The sequence below is a fragment of the Falco biarmicus genome, chromosome 12, assembly GCF_023638135.1.
Source record: "Falco biarmicus isolate bFalBia1 chromosome 12, bFalBia1.pri, whole genome shotgun sequence".
In the NCBI taxonomy this organism is placed as follows: Eukaryota; Metazoa; Chordata; class Aves; order Falconiformes; family Falconidae; genus Falco; species Falco biarmicus.
Window position 1 is genome coordinate 15,178,842 of NC_079299.1, and position 16,719 is coordinate 15,195,560.

Below are 16,719 nucleotides of genomic sequence, written 5' to 3' on the forward strand. Positions count from 1 at the left end.
TTTTCATTTTTCGTGGAGGAAAGAGGAACAGCAGCCTCTGTGAAGGGTCTATTCATAATTTTTTTAAAAAAACACCATGTATTGCCCAAGAGACTGAATTACTTAAAGCAGTATTAGGATTTGTGTCTGAAAGATACTAGGCAGGCAGACTATAACGCTCAGTGAAAAATACACTTATGTCAATTTTTTTTCCAGAAGCAAATAAGACTGCAAGAAGCGAAAATCATAGAAGAAAAAGCAGCTAAAATAAAAGAATGGGTGACAGTCAAGCTCCGTGAGGTATAACTCTTGCTACGATACTTACGAAGAAAATCGAGTGGTGTGACTGGATATCCCTTAGGCTTTTTGGCTGTTAAAGGGCTTTGTGCCATAGTAAAAAAAATGCTTCCCAGTGTCATTGATGTGTATAGTTATTTGCTTGAAAGAGAAAAAATGAAAGCAGCACAGAGGGCAGAGTATCCATATCACTTAAATTCTGATGTTTAATTTGGTCAGCTAATATATCAGGGTTGTTTTTACGGAGAAAGGGCCCAGAACTGCTCTCTGGAAGGTCTGCTTGTCTCCACTAAGATTAGCTGGCAAACAGCTTGCTCAACCAGATGCCTGAAGTGTGAATAATCCCCAGAAAGCTGACCAAGTCTGCTGGGGCCTGGCACAAAAAAGGACTTGATCATTTTTATTTTCCAGTGCCCACAGTACTCTTAGTCGTGAATAGCTTCAGAGGCACCAACTCTGTTCTCAAAAGAGACCAGGTGTCTCCATTATTTCTCTGCTGTGGTGAGATAACCATGTCTTTGCCCTGCCTAAAGGTGCCAGTTTCTGGTGTGCAGCTGTGCTTTCTCCTCCTTGTGTGTATAGAATTTAAAGTTACCTGTAAAAAAAAACCACTCTGTTGTGGTTAACTGGAAATTATACTCACTCCAGTTGAAAAATAATTAAATTATTATTTTTAAAATGGGAAACTAGAAGTAACATTTACCGTTAGTCTGTGAGCGAGTGTTTGAAATCAATTAATAAAAATGCAATTAAGTTTAGCTAAAATTATCTTGAAAAACTTGGGACAAAATCAAATATGACTCAAATTATTTACTTAGTTTGAAACATAGAGATTCTCAAGCTAGTTTCACAGAGGTCGTTAGGTGTCACCCAGTGGGAAGCTGAGTTGCTGGCTCTCCTGCGTGTGATGTGGGAGAGTCGGATTCCAGCGTTCTCTTTGCCTGATTTGGAGCAGGAGTTTGAACCAACATCTTTCACCTCCTGGTAGTGGGCTACAGCAATGGGTTGTTGAGTATTTTTCTTCCTGTAGAAGGTCTTCTGCTCTCTGTAAAGTTTTTAGGTACCTGTTTTTTTAACTTTTGCTGTGGGATGGTAAGAGGCATTAGCACCATCACTCCCTCCAATTCCTCTGCTTGCTTTTGGGTTTGCCAGGTGGCACAGAAGTTTGTAATTCTGCCCTCTGCTTTTATTAAAAATCCCAATGCAGATTTCTTTTTTCTCTAATAGTAAGGCTTTTTAGAGCAGTCTTGGGTTTGCTTGGTTGGAGGAATGGTTTTAACAGAAGCTGAGCAAATAATCATTGCAAGGAATTTTGTTCTTCAGAATAAACAAATGCCTAGACTTGGCATTAAGAGAAGTAGCAGAGAGAAGCTTACCGTTTGAACTAGCTTTATCTTTAGATAGGCAGAAGTTCTGAGAAAATCTAAATGATGTAACGATTTTAAAAATTATTTCACCAGTGGATGAGATTACATTTATATGCTTTTAGTTAGAGGTGGAAAATCAGAACCTTCGCTTGATCAACCAAAAGCAAACCAAAGAGATGAAAACGGTACAGTCTAAACTGCAAGGTAAAGTACAGATCTTTTAAGTTAAAACTTCTATATATATGGCATACTTCTTTCTGTTCCCTATGAATTTGTGCATCCACATAATTGAAATACTCTGTTAAATCACAAAGATTTCAGTTAGTATGAATTGACATCAGAGTGACTGTGCATAAGGTGTTAGGCAAGCAATAATTAAATTTTTATTTAAAAGACGCACAGACAAACCACAGCTGGTTTTTGTTGGGTGAATGGTTATCTCTGTTATTTAAGAGTTCTGCAAGTAGTAAGATTTGACTGGATTTATGTCAGATCTTTGCCTTCACTTCTTTATAGAATAGGTGGTCCTAGCACTGTTAAGGAATAGATGAGTGTCAGTCTGCACCTGCTTCTTCTAGCAAATGGTCAGCTGGGAATCAGAATTCTGATAAGATTTTTTTAATTAATACATTGACTACAATAATCCAAAATGTCAATTCAGCCACAGTACCGCCAAGTTCCTCTCCAAGTAGAGATAGTTAATTTAAAATTCATAAAATGTAAATATGGGAAAGAGGAATATTCCTTCTAAAGAGCATTATTTTGCATTAATCAAAGTTGCATTTTACTTGCCACCGTGTGCCTGCTCATCAACTTTCTTAAGTCTTTCTGAAGGTTCCCACAACCCTCTCCATACATAGTTGACCTGACAATGTACTATCGTCTGAAGTTAGTATGCTACCTTGCCCTCATTTCTTGATAATCTCTCTCATGTATATATATACTTACACAGACATTTAGAAATGTGTATATATCTGTATGTACACATGTAATACGCATAATATGTGAAAAATATAAATAGCTTTTAAACTAAGATGTACCTCTCTGTTAATGAGGGAACTGCATTGTTTGTTTCTTTGCTGGTTTTTGATCAGTAGCAATTCGATATACTTTGGCACTTAACAGCTTTAGTCATCCTATTCTGAGAGATCTATTCAAAGGCTTTTTGAGACACTTAAGCATTTGTCAGCTGGTTTTCAACACACATTTACTGATATGCTTAAAAATATTAAGAAATTTATTACTATTTGCAGTGTCCGTGCTGGTAACAGGCTAAAAATTATGATCATGCGGTACTGTTAAAACAGTTTACAGGTATGGATAAGGGCCTCTTCTTCCTTGATTTGCCACAGAATTTCTTATAAACAGGGATGAACAGCATTGTTTCGTATCAGTTTCTGGCAGAATAGCTGTCCCTAAGGACAGATGTCATTTTCTGGAAGCACTTAATCATTTTATGCTTTCGTCTTCTCTTGAAGTCCTCCATATATACCCTTCTAAGCCTGGTAACTTCTTTATGTTTGCTGTAGCACCTATTACAGATTCTCTTAATATTTTTATCTGAAGGGAAGTCCACTACATATTTTAATACTATTGTTCTACGACCAATCCATAAGATTTTGCTTCAGCCACAGCAGAATAAAATCTGGTATTTCCACTAGGTTTTCATTCTGTCTTAAGTACATGTTTTGTATCTTACTGCTGTTAAATTGTTAAAAGAGATTACAGGTTTTGTTTCTGTACTAAAAAAAATAATAATCAATCTTTAAGAACCAGAAGTGTAGCTCTGGGTTTATTTTGATATGGGGAGATACCAGATAGATTTTTACTCCTATAATAATTTTTTAATTGTCTTTTTGCTAGATTTTAGTTGTCTTAAAAAACAAGTTTACACTGCAGAGGGAGAGAGAGAGAGATACTAGAGACCAGTAGGGTAATGTGCTGTATCTTTTTAACACAGTATTTCTGAATTACTGTTCTTCAGAAGCTACGGGTAAGAAGTCTGCTACTTCAACACAAAAGCCTGGGGAGTGTCAGCGACTAAGCAGTTTGACTTTCGGATGCTTTTCAAATCGAGCAAGAAGTCCTCAACCATCTCCTAAGTTTGAAGAAATAAGCAAGTCTTCATCTAAAGTGTCAGACTACACTGAAGGCAAAAACATGCCAGGTACTTAGTCACCAGTATTGCCATTTTATTCTGACACAGATTGAAAACTAAGATCGGCAACTATGTCAGTGTATCCGAACCAGCTGTTTTCGAAGTACATAGCAGGACTCTCTCCCTCTGTAATGCTCGTCTCTGTTACTAGGAGGAAAACCTGTTGAGCAGTAGTCTCCATAATACCGCTAATACACTGTCTGGCAGCATGCAGCGGCTGATGGGTGCTTTGGCTGCAAAGGAAACAATTTGTTGTGGCCCAGGTTTGCTCCACAGTAGCATAAAGAGCTTATGGCTGCCAGTCCCTCAGGGAAGGCTGTTATGTTTTTATGCCTGTGTAGTCTTACCTGAGTCCAGTTTCTGTGTTTTATCTATGCTATCACTGGTATCCCAGTGTTACTTTTATGCCTAACTCAACAAGATCAACTCAGTAACCTTTCATTAGTATGATCAGGGTCAGAAAAAACAGAAGAGAGTCTTAGGCATGTTTTCACATCTTTTCCTATCTGAAGAAGGAGAATGCTCCTTGATCAGGTCATTGATCAAGCCTTGAAGTCTTGTAGTGCCAGCAGATTGGCCTGGCATGCTGTTAGGCTCTTATAAGCATAAGCAAGTCCATTGCAGTTTGCTACTTCCCTTAAGCAATGAAAAGCTCAGGAAGGAGACTTGCTCTGGTCCTTCGTTTGAGTCCCACAGGACTGTTCATGACCTTAGCGTTTTCACCACAGTTAGTCATGGTACCCAAAATTGCAAGTTGAGGTCTGTAGAAAATCAGAAACTGAAATAGGTCCTATTAATATTTTGTATATTTGTATTACACCAAGTTCATTATAAAGGTGGGTATGTATTATTATTTCTGTTTTTATAGATGAGGGAATTGAAATGAGAATCCTTTTTCAAGGGAAAGGATAAGAAACAGACCCTTAGGCTTGCCTAGACAGAAGCAGATCAACTTTTGTGATATCATTACATGGAGTAAATTAAAATCTTTGGCTTATCCAATCCACTTCATACAGCTATTAAACATCAACTTTACCAAGTGTCTGTGTAGAAAAGCCCTAGTTCTTGGATCTGTTTTTACTTGAGGGGAGCACATAGGCATCACTGACACACTGCGACCTATAGTGCTCTTTTGCAAAACCAGGTAAAAGGGAACAGCAGAAGCGAAGTTGTTTTTAATACAGCATTTCCTAGGCATTTTCCATGAGCCTGTCTTGTATATCTTAAGCATTCACCACTAGGAATACAATAATAGCTTACAGAAGAAATTTCTGTGTATAAACACTGTAGAAATTCTCAGAATATTTAATTTGTTAATGTAAATACTTTCTGATGATCTGTTATTTAACTTTAATTTTCCTTAGATTTAATAAAGCAGCTAAATTTATATGCCCTCTTACATCTTTGGGATTTTTGGTGGTTTGTTTGTTTGTCTTCGTACATATGTGGTTTACTTTCAGATATGGCTCCACTCTGCTTTTCTTTACATTTACTGCCATTTTTAGTTGGGCTAAAACTTGGAGTGATGTCTGTTACCATTGTTTGGCAAACATCATTGCAACTTCAGTTGCATTCATAAATTACAGTATTTTTCTTAAGTTTTATTATTTACAACAGTGAAAAACTTAAATGTGCTTACACATTTGCAGACATGATGACAAAATCCTTTAGCAGTCAGGTTTGCTAAAGTAATACTGTCATGTTCATTGTATTTCTCCTCTAGAGAAGGATATCCTGGAAACTACCTTTGCAGTTCCTGCACACCAGACCAGTAAAGGTCAGAAGTCATTGCAACAAAGTTCCTCTGGATCAGAGCAGAACAAAAATGTGCGAACTAGCTGTTCATCCAAAGATATAGACAGCGACATGTCAAAGAACTCCTGCACTACCGGGAGTGACTGGAGCTCAGACGAGGATGGAGGAGACACTAAAGGACTGAAATCCAGGTGTGCATCGACTCTTTCAAGCCACACATCTGAAGAGAATGCAAGGTACGGTAGAGTGGGAAGTGAAATGTATTTGACAGCATCTGATGACAGTAGTTCTTTATTTGAAGAAGAGACTTTTGGTGTTCAGAGGGCTCAGCACAAGAAGTTATACTCCTGGCAGCAAGGGTCCCAAAGAAAAGGTCAGAACAATCCAGGTGGAAAGTGCAACTCTGACTTCACAAGTAAAAAGAAAGACCAAGACAGTTCTTCAGATGAACTGAATAAGAAATTTCAGTCTCAGAGGCTAGATTATTCATCCTCATCCAGTGAGGCAAATACCCCAAGTCCAATTTTAACACCTGCTCTGACACCCAAACATCAAATTCTAGCAACTTCTGCTGGTTCCCAATGCACAACACAATCAGATTCTCCCTCAAATTTGCCACCGCCAAAGCTACGGACTCCTAATGTGTTTAATATAAATTCAGCGTTAGCAAAGAAACATCTAAGCCAGCCCCAGCTGAGTTCTGACAGAATGTTTGGTAAAAATAGAAATGCCATAAGCATGATACGTCCGTGGAGACCTCAGGAAACAGACATTGATCTGGTGGATGGAGAAGATACAGATATCTTAGAGAAAATGGAGATTGGCTGTGATGAAGGAGTGTTTACCTATGACTGCACTGAAGCACAAAATGCTGAAGCCCAAGAACCCTGTGATATGACAAAGAAGGGTGCTAGCAACAAACCTCCAACCCCTCCATTACATCGATTTCCTTCTTGGGTAATTATAGATATTTTTCTGTTTGGTGAAACTAACTCATTTTCATGCCTCTCTTCTATGATATTTGTTGCCTCTACCTTTCTTATTTTCTGTTTGATGACAGGGTGTTACTTTAATTGGAACTAAGACAGCACACTCCGAAGCAAGTTTGATTTGAAGCAGAGTATTTCTGCCACTTAAAAACATTGTCACTACTTTTGTAGATAAGACCAATATTTTTCATGTCACATCTAAGTTACATATATCCTTTTGAGTGTATCAAAGGAGGTAATGCTTGTGAAAATGCATTTTTTTATTTATCTTAACACCAACAGAGCTTAAGAGGGCTAGTGTCAATGCCTTTGCTATAATCATCGTACCGCTCACAGTCTAGGCAATGAAGTCAATAGAAGACAACTACAGATTACAGAAGTTATTGATCACATTTCCAAGTAAAATTTTAAACCCATCAACCAGGGAACTAAAATAGATATTAATATGTCTTACACAAAATCCAAAATTAACTGTGTCAAGACTGATTCTTCAGTTCCAAAGTCACGAGATTTATTAATGATTCAGAGATGAATAATGCATTAATGTAACACCTTCTCTCTGTATGTATTTTAGTGCATATTTTTTCACTATAGATTTTCTTATGGTGGCCTTTTAACAGAAAACAGTTAAAAAGTTGCCTCCTAATGGCATTTCTCTGTTCTTAACATACAGTCTTCCATTAAAAAATACCTTCTTTGGCCCCTGATAATAGCTTTTAAAAATATTGCCTACAGGGCAAGCATTGTGTGAAAAAAGGGTTCAGACTGGTCATGGATATGATGGGTATGGCATATAAAACAAGGATGCATTTTTCAGCTGCTATTGATGATGCCATTTTATAAACCATTTTATCATATTGTTCCACTAACACAAAGACTAGGAGGCTATGGGGAGATAAACTGAAATTGCTGTGTTTTAATTATCTACCATCAAATCCATTCTGCTTGTATAGGAAAGCAGAATTTATGCCGTAGCCAAATCTGGTTTAAGGATGTCTGAAGCTTTCACCACGGACTCTCTTAACAAAAGTAAGTGCTTTAGCTGTTCATTGTTTCATCCACAAAAATTATATTCTTACGGTGATCTGTGAGCAAGGACGAAATGTCCCTGTTCCTCTCAGATATACTTATGAAGATTCAGTTACCTGCTATTTAAAACCTAGAAGATCATTGGTTATCTTTCCATTGTCTTCTGTTACATTGCTTTATGACTTTGTGCTGAATTTGTACTTTATTCACTCCAGTTTTCTTTGCAATTCATTTTGAAGATTCTATACCAAGTACCAAGGTAGATTATACATCCAATTTAGAAAGTGGTAGTGGTCATGACTACAATTTATTTATACTCCTTAAAACCATTGTAAATTTCAAAAAGCTATAAATCTCACATCCAAAACAGTTCTGGAGTTATTTTTTTATAGCAGCTATACAATGAAACAAATTATGTTTGAATTTGGTTAATTGAGGCATAATTAGGAAGGTCATTTATAAAATATGTTGCTTTTTTAGGTGCTGTTTCACTAACTTCATACTCCGTATCCGGATTATATACATCTCTGATATATAAGAACATGACCACTCCTGTCTACACCACTTTGAAAGGGGTAACTGTATTACTGGTTAAAGGAAATTTTTAAACACCCTTAGGCTTCACATCCAGGAACGTACTGTTGCACATTTGATGCTACCATGCCAAATATGTCCTAAGATGATGTTTAGAGATCATAGAACCCCAGAAGTAATGGAAATGTCAAATAGCTGGAAAAAAATTATTGCTGCTTATAAAATGTTAGTATCCTAGGTCAGTTCTTCTTAGGTTCCTTGCTGATTTTTTCCAAAGGCTTGTTAATTATTAAACAGATCCACATGGTGTTCAGTGCCATAATTAAAAGTGTGTGTATATGCAGAAATGTTTTTGTGTTAGTGGCAAAGCTGTTCATAGTCAGATAGCCAGCAGGAACTAAACACAATGTTGTTTGTCTTCTGGCAGCCTTTTGCGATTTGGAAAGACCTATGCCTTGAGCTAGCTCAGGTTTCTGTTTTAAAGTGTGGGCATGGTTGAGTATACAGAGGGCAGAAGGAATCCAGTTTTATGTTAATATTTGTGTGCCAAAACTCACAACCCAAGCAAGAACAGCTTTGAATGTTATGAAGCCAGCAGAGCTCTGCCACAGCATGAAGGAAATGACTGATACCCTTTATGCAAGGTATCAAAGAATGTGTTAATTTCTGCAGAAAGCAACTCAAATAAGCAACAGCCCATTTATAGATGAGTTGTCAGGATCTGAGGAAGAAGACAGCTCTTGCTCCAGCTCAAGGACTTCTGAGTCTGATTCTCGAAGCAGAAGTGGTCCGGGTAGTCCTCGGGCTATGAAACGAGGTAGGCAAAAACCCTAAGAACAAGTAACTTCTGGGAAGTTTGGACAGCTACGCAGTTTACACGATCTTCTTAGAAATGGATTTCTTCCTTAAACAGCACGGACATCTTAATCTAGGCTTTTATGTTAGCTACCAAAGCCTAGATCTATTATTCAAGCAGGAGAAAGGACTGTTACACATGGCTTTCTTTTTATTGCTGTTATTATAGATGTCTTTTTAAGGCATTCATCTAGTAGCTGGCTGTTGTCAGGAGGGAAAAGTGACTTGTGCATTTAAAGCAAGAAGCTCCAATCTATCTGTACTCTGTCATGCCAAGGACTTCCTATGACCTTTAACTGTAGGTATGTAAAAAGTAGAAAAAAGTAATTGTCATAAGAAAAAAAAACCCCACATATATTCAAGTTTATAAAACACAGTAGCAGGTGCATGTGATTAGAAAGCAGGTGGAAAAGTTCCCTCAAGAGAGTATTTGATTCTGTCATGTCATGGAGTAAAGGACATCATTCAGTTTTACAGTGATTGTCTCAAGGTCCTGTGCAAAGATTTAATTAAAACACTTGAACATAGTAATGTTCTGTCTTTTGTGGAAGACAAATCTCACAGCTGTAGGCAATTGTGTGTCTTCCATCTGCAGAATGAAAATAATATGCTTCTTAACACTAAAAGTTACAATGTTTCCTTATGGAGTCACAGTATCAGTATTACATCCCTGTGAGTATTTCTTCACTGGGTAAACCAAGGGAGACTAAAATCTAAGATCCCATTGAGGCCAAGGGTTAAGATCCTTCATTGTACATTGCTTTAGAAAAGCAAAATAGCATTATTCAGTACTCTTTGTTATGTATGTTAAAATCCCAGTTAGCAGAAGCTCCACTCAGTCACCCTTGAGCAGCTGGATAGAGCCATAGTTTTCCAGTGCCAGCCCCACATGGCTTTGTGTCCTGTTGCGAGTGATGTACAGTTGCTACATTAGTGTGGAAAGGACCCATAGTTCCTGCTTCCCAGCAGCTGCATTTTGCTGAGCAAAAACCAGTGCAATGGCTGCAGACAAATCTCATGTTACATGCTTGCACAACAGGAAAGGTAAATTAGCTAATTTAGTAGCTGGTTTCACCTACGATTTATATCCATGTCTGTAAAATGGAACCATTCCTTTTGTTTGTGCTTTCTTCTCATAAAGTAGTCCTTGCATTGTTTTATGAATGGAAACCTTTCTTAACCAGAAAACACATACGTACATATCTTTGTTGAGATCATGTTGTTTAAAAATCTGGGCAGTCACAAATTTCCCTAGGTGCATAATTAGCTTGCGGCATTATTTGTTATTCAGGGTCCTACACGAGAAGAGAAAAACCCACTCTGAAAGCCCAGGTGGGTTACCAAAGCAATAAATGAGAAAAGCTTTTTTTTTCAAAATAAAATTGGGAAATGAGTTTGGAAATTAATGAAACAAAGGAAATAAGGCATCTTTCTTTCAATCTTTTCAAACCTTTCAGAGTAGAACACCAGTCCTTACAGAAGGATGTGTTCACATATTTGAGAATAATTATTTCTGTGATGAATAAGGGAGGAGTTTGAATTTTAATTGATGATTCACTACAGTTGAATACAGGGTACATTTTTTTGGTGAGGGGGATTAAAGCTAATAAACACTAAAAAAAATCCTGAATCTGGAATTCAGATTTTTAGAAAACCTCAGTATAAAAATTCATACTAATTGCAAAATACAGACAGTCACCTCCAGCTTCAACATATGGCAGATCTTGGGCCTCGCTTCTTAGTACACAAGCAGTTCAATGAGAAATACAGACTAGAGTGAATGAGAGAAAGGGGAAGGGGAGAGGTTGCTTAGTTTAATTAAAGATCCTGTATTCATTTTCTAGAGAATGAATATGATGCATGTCACTAACTCCTTCCTTAAAAAAGCTGTTGTAATATACCAGAAGGTGATAATACGTAGAAGACATCTATTAATTTCATTCACAAGTGACTTAAACTCGGTTTAATTCTGAAGAAAATGGGATTTGGGTATTAGCACTCTGCTAATAGTTTGATAAGCTGATACTTAAAAAAAAGCTTGGTTCCTGCTGCATTTATGCTCATACTTGTGTTTGCCTGCAGATCCTGTTCAGATACTCTTTCTGCATGAATATTCTGATCTCATTTGTTTGTAATGGGATAAAAAAAAATGAAGAAATGTTCCTCTTCATTTAACACAGGTGTGTCTCTATCTTCTGTGACCTCAGAAAGTGACTATGCTATTCCTCCGGATGCATATTCAGTAGATGCCGACTATTCAGAGCCAGAGCAGAAACTTCCTAAGACCTCTTCCTCACCTAGTGATAATGGCAAAAATGTGAGTACGAAATTTCTGTGAAGAAGTGTACCTGTGGTTCTGTGTGTATATTTATGTTCAAAGGCTGCTACCAAATCTCTGTCTTGGAGACTCACAGAATGCCTTATGAGTACAAATAGCAAAATATACCAACAGTGTGTTAGCCATGTAAGGCTATAATGATTGAAAGGAAGTGGAGGATAATTCTGAGCTTTCTATATAATGATTGAAAATAGGTAGACAACTCCAGAAGACAACTCAAAGCACTTAAGGTTTTCCTTTCTTGGAACCAGATCTGGTATCAGATTGCACGTGAAATACTGAAATCAGCTTAAAATTAATATTTGAATATTCAGGGACATAGAAAGGCATTCCACTGAAGGAGCTGAAGGCATCAGTAGAAATCTGTGTGCAGTAATATGTTTCTATAGTTTTCCTCATACAGGGAAAACTTTACGCATCAGAGAAATCAGAAGTAGAGCAACATGCAAGGAAGGTCAAAGAAACCATTATGGAGTATTGGTCTGTCTCCAGAAGTTTTTTAATGGCCTGTGTTAGTAGTTAGTGTTTTAACATACAAGTGTATTGACTGCCTGGTGATGAAGATAATGTATTTTAAGCTTTCTTCATGGAGCAAAATGGTGAACTCTCTTCTACAGGTGTACACACTAAAAGTATGGCTGTGTCGAGCTCTGAATTACAGTGCTCTTTACCTGGTCCATAGGTTAGGCCCTGAAGTTGGGGGAAGATGTATATTTACATGGTATTCATTTTGTTCCTTGTTTAATATAAATAATTAGAAAATAAAATCAGGAATCATCATATTCTTCATTCTTTTGTGTGGTTCTGGACAAATCACTTACTCTCCTTTATGTACTATAACTGTAAGTAGGGATATTAATCAGTTCTCCCACATGCATGGCATTTGTCTTAATTGATGATTGTAAAAAGTTTGTTGTTGGACTGAAAGACTCATCAAATACTGAAATTATTCTTTAGCATGCTTTTAAGTCATTAAAGTATGTGTGTGCATATGTATTTATACATATCTCTGAGGGGTATTTTATATGTGTACCTAACTACATTTTATAAATATATACTTCTAAATCAGGAACCTTTGGAAAAATCTGGATATCTGTTAAAAATGGGCGGTAAAGTAAAGACCTGGAAACGACGGTGGTTTGTGCTTAAAGGAGGTGAATTACTATACTACAAATCTCCAGTAAGTACATGTAACTTACCTGCTACTTAGTGTTAGATTGTTTTCAGTGAGAATCAAATGCTGCTAGAAGGAAAAGAAATGCGGTCCTGGTGTCTGAGCTGTTAGAGAATGATTCAGGACTCAGTTCCTCAAGAGGTTTACAAGGTACTCAATGTCTAACTAGGAAATATTTATCAAGATTAATGTTTAAATGAGTTCTATAATTATTTATTGCTATTTGTTGATAGAATTCAAATACTCTTTTCCCGTTCTTTCTATAGAGTGATGTCATTCGAAAACCTCAAGGTCAAATTGAGCTAAATGCATCTAGCCATATTGAAAGGGGTGATGGAAAACAAACAATTCAGGTGTGTGCTTTTCTCATCTGTGTTTCAGTGGGGTTTTGTTCCATCCATCCCCAAAACCAACCCCTTGTTCCAGTCCTGTTGGACTGGAAGTCCAGGTGTGGACTTGGAATGAATCACTGCCCTTCATTCGTAATCAAAGAATCATTTCAGTTACAGAAACTAAAAAGTCCTACATGTAGTCTTGTTTGTATTGTTGCAAAGGTCAGATTGTCACGTATGAGACAGAAATAGAGTCGTCTTGGGGCCAGCCATTAGGGCTAGGATAAATTGTTCGTCTGAAAGGAAACAAATTGAGTTTTCTCAGTTCTGCTGTCCTGAAACTGTTCAGATGAAGCCTTAGAAAAGGTCTGTCTGCTCTGCCTGGCCACAGAATGTTTTGTTAATGAAAAGTACTTTGGGGAAAATGAACCCCCCAAAGTTCTGAAACTACATTGTTCAGCCCCCACACTGTGGGGTCAAATGTATAATGTTCCTAATGCTCAAGACTCTTCTGTTACTATGTAGCTGACCACAGAAAAACAAACATACTACCTGACTGCTGATTCTCCCAACATCTTAGAAGAATGGATAAAAGTACTGCAGAATGTTCTTAAAATACAGGCTGCCAGCCCACTTTTCATACAGCCTGAAATCAAGCCAACCATGAAAGGATTGCTTACAAAGGTAAGAATACTCTTGTTTCCCCAATCTGCTTTATTCCATATATCTTAAGAGTAATATCTAGATGAGAATGGCCCCAAAATAAAATAAACACAAGCACAACAGACATGTATTTGCTTTCCCAGTACTTTACAATGTGAACAGTCCAGGAGGACTACCAGCTTGCCTACTTTGGGCAGTATTTTTCTTCTGGTTGGTTGATTTGATTTTTCTTTCTGTCTTTTTTAATTCATTAGTTCCTGTGTTCAGTTCTCCGTTTGCAATTCAGTGGTATCCTAGTTCAGCCTATGTTTCAGTAGCTAATTGACCCACCTTACTTCAGTGGAGTGCTCTCTTTTTCTGTGTTATTCACCGGGACAGATTATTTAATGATAATAAAATTAGGTATAAAAGGAATTTATCTCTCTTAATTCTTCCATTTCCTTTGCTTCCACTAATTTAGGCCTGATCCAAAGCCAAATGAAAACTTATATTGGCCTTTGGTTTGAGACAAGCATCTAATGCTTTCTTATGCCCTTAATAGAGTTAGGCAGTTTTAATTATTTGTCTAGTGATGTGGAAGAAATTGGAAAGAAATTTGAACCAAGGCATTTACTCCCAACATCACCAAACTTCAGAGATGGGGAAATGTAGTCTGTATTTCTCTTGCTGTGCTTGTTCGTAATGTTCTGTAATTTCAGGTGAAACACGGATATTCCAAAAGAGTTTGGTGTACCCTGGTTGGAAAAATTCTCTATTATTTCCGTAATCAAGAAGACAAGGTAGGTCCCTTAATTGTTTCCTCAGTGAATGGAAGATAACATACTGAAGTAAACTTTAAACAGTTACAGCTTTATTAAGGTACAGTTGGCCTGGGCAGTATATGCCCATTTTACCTTGATTGCCAAACATTCAGGCTTCACAGATTATCAAATTGGAAGGTTCCTGTCTAACAGACAGTAATGCAGGGCATGCCCATTGGTCTCCTTCCCCTGCAGGACATGATACATATTCTGCATCTTCTTATCCCTAGCTGAAGAGGGACACTGATCTGCTGACAGTTCAGGTCTGCCTTTCTGAGCAGCGTGAGACTTATCAGAAAAGACCTGGCTGTCATTTACTTCTGGAAGCTGACCCTTTCCAATGTGTTTGCAGTGGGCAGTGACTGCAAGTTTCAAGAAATTAAATGTTCTTTGTATCCCTCAATTGACTTCCAAATCCTGTTCTTTTGTATGTCACTGTACCTCCAACAGGGCTGTAAGAAAGGCCAAAAAAAAAAGCTTAGCAGGATGTAGTTTGCTGCTTTGCAGATGTGTGTCTGTGGAGGGGATCTTTTCCCATTCCCCATCAGGATTACAGAAGAGGAGCTCACCGTCTACAACCGGTGTGGTGGACAGAAATGGAGATGGAGAACAGCAAAAGAAAGGGATGAGAAAATTATTTCTAAAACCTAGGGAAAATACTGTTTGAGGAAGAAAAGGAAGGAATGGGGATCCAGTCAGCTTTTAAGTTAACCTTCCAACATCCCATATCATGTAGGACACAAGGAGCTAAGGAAAGCCAAGACCTCCGTCTTCCACATTGGGCCTGATGTTTAGTTCTCTACCCACACCTCTGAATATTTCCAGTCATATATACGTACAGAAACAAGACAAAGGACACTTCCTAGTTACACTTTTCACCTGTCCTTTTGTTCCAAGGCATTGTATTTTGTCATCAAGAAACATCTTTTTAATGGAGGTGGGTCAGGCACAAGATTTTGGAAACTTGTACAAGAATTCTTGTTAATACTGCTGAGGTTATGAGTATTTGATTCATATCCTTATTATCTAGCTCTACCAAAAAGATGACTGATGCTTGACAAAATGGTAACAGTCCACTGAGCCATTATAACCACCAGTTAAAAAAAATAGAGAAAATCTCATTTGTAACTTCTAATCTAACCAGATAATCACACTGGGGCCAGTAATTTCTAGATTTTTTCATAAATCTAGTTATACCTTCTCTTACCCTTCCCTTTTTTTAGTCATCTCTAAATACTCAACTAAACCTTATTTCTAGAATTATGTAAGATAGCAGTAACCATCCATCAAAACATTCTATTTTAATTACTGTCTAAAAAAGAGTAATACAGGGCCGGGGAATCAAATGACTAGAGCATTAAACTCTAGCTCACCTTACAGGGACATTAAAATTAACTTGCATTTTTTCCTACAAAGAAATGTCTATATCTGAATTTACACATTTTTACATTGAAGATTTGGGGGTTTTAGCATGCCCTTTAGAAGCATCTAAGAATTTTGCTGGCTTTTTGTGAACATTTCCTTCACATTTGGAACAAGTTTTACTGCCCTTTTAAAGAAAAATTGAAACTAATTTGCTAGCTTGTAAATAGAATAAGAACTTAGCTTTTGTAAGCAGAATTTGTATGAAAAATTTTCCAAAGCTAGTTAATTTCTAATGTTCAACAATTTGCTAATTAAAAACATGTTTGCTGTAGCTGAATGTGCCTGTACTGAAACAAATTACACAATCTGCAGTGGTTAATACAATAATAGAGTCCATTTAAGTGGCCTCCTTTCAAAATCGAATTCTAATTAAAGAATCAGACAACTGTGTTATAGCTTAACATAGTGAATAAATCAGTCTTGACTATTTGTATGTGAAATGGCATTTCTTGGTTCTCAGAATCTTATCTTGTTCCAAAAGTTGAATGCTTCAGAAGCACCACAGAAAATACAAAGCACTGGAATAAAGAGCGACCACTATGTGGTGTTTTCTTCAAAATTATTATATATTAATAGCTGACTTTATCAAATCACTATACAAGAAGTCCATCCTAGATGAGTCAAACTTGCCAGTACTCTCCAGTATGTTATTTTCAATTTGTAAACAGTATTATTGAGAAGCCTCATCTGCTTTTCACTGGTGTTGGTATTTCAAGACAACTTACTTTAGGCTTACACTTGAATGTGGCACAAATAAGATGATAGTTACTGTAGTGCCCGACTATCTTTTTACCAAAGGGAAACAAAACTTCCCTCTCTTTCTGCTGAATCACTAAACATTGCTAGACAACAACACAGAAACAGCAGCCAAAGCTTCTTCACTATACCATTAAATAACACTCTTGAACATCCTGATGTCTGAACAGCTAGAAAAAGAGCAGTGGTGCTGTGGGAAGGGAGGGAGCTTTGTATAAAATAGTCAGTAAGGACTGTGATCCTCTGCTAGTTCTATCACCAGTTGTGA

At 37.3% G+C, this 16,719-nt stretch overlaps 1 protein-coding gene across 4 annotated transcripts in view; it reads left to right on the plus strand.

The window, feature by feature from the left end:
- Window positions 1-16,719, plus strand: part of PLEKHH2 (pleckstrin homology, MyTH4 and FERM domain containing H2) — a 57,020-nt gene that overhangs the window by 21,846 nt on the left and 18,455 nt on the right. For all 4 annotated transcript variants that reach the window (XM_056357397.1, XM_056357396.1, XM_056357398.1 and 1 more), the window contains 12 exons: window positions 196-279; window positions 1,766-1,847; window positions 3,628-3,810; window positions 5,525-6,513; window positions 7,499-7,574; window positions 8,055-8,149; window positions 8,781-8,925; window positions 11,144-11,280; window positions 12,371-12,481; window positions 12,742-12,828; window positions 13,333-13,491; window positions 14,169-14,249. In XM_056357397.1, the coding sequence (XP_056213372.1) occupies window positions 196-279; window positions 1,766-1,847; window positions 3,628-3,810; window positions 5,525-6,513; window positions 7,499-7,574; window positions 8,055-8,149; window positions 8,781-8,925; window positions 11,144-11,280; window positions 12,371-12,481; window positions 12,742-12,828; window positions 13,333-13,491; window positions 14,169-14,249 (2,229 nt within the window). The remainder of the gene's footprint in view (window positions 1-195; window positions 280-1,765; window positions 1,848-3,627; window positions 3,811-5,524; window positions 6,514-7,498; window positions 7,575-8,054; window positions 8,150-8,780; window positions 8,926-11,143; window positions 11,281-12,370; window positions 12,482-12,741; window positions 12,829-13,332; window positions 13,492-14,168; window positions 14,250-16,719) is intronic.